Source organism: Miscanthus floridulus, chromosome 14, assembly GCF_019320115.1.
Source record: "Miscanthus floridulus cultivar M001 chromosome 14, ASM1932011v1, whole genome shotgun sequence".
NCBI lineage: Eukaryota > Viridiplantae > Streptophyta > Magnoliopsida > Poales > Poaceae > Miscanthus > Miscanthus floridulus.
Genome location: NC_089593.1, coordinates 61,358,111 through 61,362,344, shown reverse-complemented (window position 1 = coordinate 61,362,344; position 4,234 = coordinate 61,358,111). Strand labels below are relative to the sequence as shown.

General features: G+C 44.2%; 1 protein-coding gene across 1 annotated transcript; it reads right to left on the bottom strand.

The window, feature by feature from the left end:
- Nucleotides 1–2,863: 2,863 nt before the first annotated feature.
- Nucleotides 2,864–3,975, bottom strand: LOC136505453 (protein trichome birefringence-like). Its single transcript, XM_066500608.1, has 4 exons — nt 3,817–3,975; nt 3,570–3,763; nt 3,328–3,486; nt 2,864–3,234 (listed from the first exon to the last, which is right to left on the bottom strand). The coding sequence occupies exons 1-4, from the start codon at nt 3,871–3,873 to the stop codon at nt 2,892–2,894; spliced, it is 753 nt and encodes a 250-aa protein (XP_066356705.1). The 5' UTR covers nt 3,874–3,975; the 3' UTR covers nt 2,864–2,891.
- Between the last annotated feature and the right edge of the window lie 259 nt (nt 3,976–4,234).

The window sequence follows — 4,234 nt, the reverse complement described above, 5'->3', positions numbered from 1 at the left end:
TGTTTTTGGGTACGACTGCTCTAAAATTTGAATGAATCAAGCTCTCTTTTTGTTTCTGAATGTAGCATTTTGAGATTAGGGACTGCTATTATAGAAATTCAATAGGACAGGAGTTGGCCATGTTGTTGCTTGACATCTGATCAGATTTGATAACACTCAGAGGTTTTCGATGAGTTCCATGCACCTCGCTTTCATCTAAATGACAGTTTTCCCTTCCAAGCTAATCATTGCTCATGCATCATCCATATTTTTCTTGACAGTTAGCATGCCTATTGCTTATTATTTCTCGATAATGCGGAATGTACATCTAAGAAGACCAGGACCAAGGAACAAGATGATCCCCTCCGGCGCATTGCAACGATGTATCTTTTGTTGTTTATATCTTCCCTACTTAATGTTGTTCAAGCTATTAGATTATTGCATTCTAATTGGTCGAACACATCTCAGTGGCCATGGACAAAAAGCTTAGTGATAGCAGGATGGGCGCCAAGGAGGCCACTCCTCCAGAATGAAACTAAATAAGGTAAATATCTCTTCTTCACATTTAGCCGAGCTCTATATACTCCCTCCGCCGTGAAATACAAGGGATCCAAGTTTGTAGTTAGTCAAACTTTGTTAACTTTGACCAAAATTATAGGAAAATAATATTTATGACATCAAATTAATATCATTGGATACATTATGAAATATATTTTCATAATTTACATCTTTGATCCCGTACATATTAGTACTCCTGTAAATTTGGTCTAGATTTGCTTAGTTTCACTATTTCTCGACAGAGCGAGTACCTAAGTACTTACAAATCTTTACTTCCTAATTCCAGATATCCACCAGTAGACGATTGTTGTGTGTGGAAGTGTCTCAAGTCCAGAAGTGATATGTTGAGACCAATCCTACTACTGCCGACTTGCAGCATATAGGCAACCACATGTTCTTTTGCTCAAGACACCACAGCCAGCCGGCCTAGCCCACAGAATAGTTGTGCCCATCTAAACATATCAAATTGCCTAAAAAAAGGAACTTCGCCCATGTTTGCACGACTCCAGCATCATATGTCTTAGCCGATTTCACAGAAGACCTCTTATGGAACAAATGAATCTTTTAGTAGTACATATATAGAAAAAAGTTACCTCCGAGCTGCCATGTTCAGCGATTGGCGCTGCTACGAGAGACCGTTCTATGTAAAATATATATACTGCTTAGACACCTAACATGCCAGTGTAGGCTTGCCTCGTATAAGACTAAGTGCTATTTGAACACTCTTTGTGTCTCATGTAATATATATGTAATGTTTTGACATTTCACTCCTGTTGGCAGCTGTCTTAGAATGCATTGCTGGACTACCAGTTAACTCAAAAGTGGAGGCAAATGCATGCCGTGTTTACTATCTGTCAGTGCTGCTCCATTGTCTAGATACAAGCACGGCCAGTGACTCGCGCATATGGGCGCGCGCAAATCACTAGTTAATGAGAAGCAACCCTGGCAGCACCGTAATTGTTTGTCTTCGATCTAAATGTTGAGGACAAGAAAATGTGATTGAAAAGCTTGAAAAATATTTTGGTTTAAACTAGCATTAAAGTGAGTTTAAAAATATTTAATTTGTTTTTAAATTTTAAAAGATTGAACTAAATCTCAAATAAGTTTGGAAATTTACTTTCGATGGCTTTGAAACAAAAGAAAAGGTTCTCATTTCTCGCTCTCTTCCTCTGTTTTGGCCTACAGGAATAAGGGTGTGTTTGGTTGAGCTGTGGCTGTGGAAAAAAGCTACTGTGGACTGTGAGCTGTGGGAAAGCTGTTGTGGGCTGTGAGCTATAGAAAAGCTGAAAGCTGTTTGGTTAAACAAGTATAAAATATACTTTCTATCTTTATCTCTCTTGAAACAACTATGGAAGAGCATTTTATTACACCAATTTCGAAAAGCAGAAAGCCAAAAGCCAAAAGCAGGATCAAACCAGCTTTTAAAATTGTACTACGGAAAAGTAGCTGCTTCTGAAAAAGCCACCTAAAAAAGCAGCCCCTTTGGTTTGGCTTTTGGCTTTTGGGGCCAAAAACCAAAGCCGAAAGCCCAACCAAACGGACCCTAAGCCAGCCGAGTCCATCACCACATGTAGGTCATTTCCTATCTTTCTTCCACGTGGCCTCGAACCCAACAAGGCCAGCCCAGCCCTGCCCCACTTACCTCTTCCACTTGCGCGTTCTACCGCCAGGTAACGAAGTACGATGTAATTGTGGGCTGTGGCACCAGTTGGATCATGCCCCAGGCCACAAGTGGGAGATCAGAACTACTAGTTGAGGACAAAGCCCCGGTCCACAAAGCTGGTATGGTTGCAGTAGGCTGCGTTCATTCTGACTGAATTGCAAAACACTTCAGAGCGACGGAGACGACTCCAAAACAAGCACAACAACCCATTACATGCTTTCCCCATCGAATGAACCATCTTGCATCTCCGTTCCGAAATAAGTGTCATTATGGTATTTATAACGGTTAAACTTTATCAAGTTTGACTAGAATTGTAGAAAATATTAATTACATTTGTACCTTCAAATAAGTTTAGGGGCTCTTGCGTTTGTACCCTTGTTTTGTATTAAAATTGTGATTTTGCCCCTATTTTTTTTACTTTGTGAATTTACCCCTACTGTGCCATTCACGAAGCATCAATTTGCCCCTGCTCCGTCATCCACCCCTAACGGTGTTAAACTTTGTACAAAAGACATAAATGCCCATGCGATTTTGCCCCTTGTTTTTATGCCTAATTGTGATTTTGCCCTTGTCTGACCAAGGCTCGGTTCCTCGGTCTCATGCCGACTTTACTTTCATCACCGTGTTGACTATTATCCTAGAAAACAACAGATCATATATAGGTACACAGCAAAAAAAACAGTAGTTGCCTTTATTGTTGGCGCATTTGATGCTGCCTGATCAAAAGTTGAGCATAAACCAGTTCATTCCAGGAATCTGGTACTCCAGGAAGGCACCAGTGGCTGCAGTCCTGATATCTTTCCGGCGATCTCCTCTCCTCATCAGTAAGGTTCTGCTTGCGGTAGATGGAAGGGTGTGCATCCTTTCTGTAGTCAGTCATTCTCGTTATGTTCAAATAAACAACAGGAGTTTTCATCTTGTGGATCACATCTTCCAGAATGCTCATCTTTGGTGGGTAGGTTGAAAGGTACTGTTCATTGGTTATTGGTTCGCTCTCCTTGTCACAGCTACCGCCTGAATTCCATTGGCCGCCACTGCATAGTGGAGATGCACAGCAAAATATTTGTTCAGTTGACCAAGATCAAATATATCATGTGGTAATTTGCAATATAAAAGGTGATGCACACCTAAAATGAGATGCTGAGTAGCCTCTGAATAACACAACAGTTTTTCTGGGGTTAACATTGGCATCAATCCACTTGGACCAGGTGAGAAGGGCTTTATGAAAGGCATCCATGACATTTAGCTCATTATACACATGGTTACCTTCCTGATAGTAGTCCTTCCTGTGGCACATTAAATCTGTCATCAGTGTTTAAGCAATAATGAAGTGGAGATTCTTGTTCAACCAAAGAACAAGGTGAGTTACCCAAGAGCAATTTTCTCATGTGTCCACCAATGCCCAGTATTGAAAATGAGAAAGTCTGCATCCTTGTACTTCAATGATGATTGCTCGACCAGATCAAGCCTGAGAGTTTCCTTTTTCTTTCCATTGCTCACTTGCATCTCCCATTCCTGGACTAGGAATGGGGAGCGAAAGAACTCCACGCTGCAGTTATAATCCTGAATGACACGAGTGGAAAAGAAAATTAGGCAACAATACTAAATAGTTCAACCTTCGAAGGAGCCGACGATGGTGACCCTCCAGGCAGTGTTCTCTGGCTCCGCCGCATCGAATCCTGCAGCAAGGTCGCTCGCCCGGGGACATCTCAGCGCAGAGAAGAGAATGCGCCGAGGGTCAGGGAGCCTCAGCCGGTGCTAGCGGCTCTTCGTGTGCGAGGATAGCCGCGCGACGATGGCGGAGCAATCGGCGGCCGTCGGCAAGGCAGTCGAGCCCCACCGGAGCTGCGCCCGGCACCCGCCGCCGCGCTCCGTAGCGCCGCACGCCCCGCCGCCGCTCTCCGGAGCCGCGTCCTCCGGGGTCGCGCCTGGCCGTGGCCGCGCCGGCTGGGACAGCACCCGCCGGGGCCGCGCCCAGCACCGGCCGCCGCGCTCCGGAGCCCCGGCCGCCCCACAGCTCTCCGGCAACCGCAC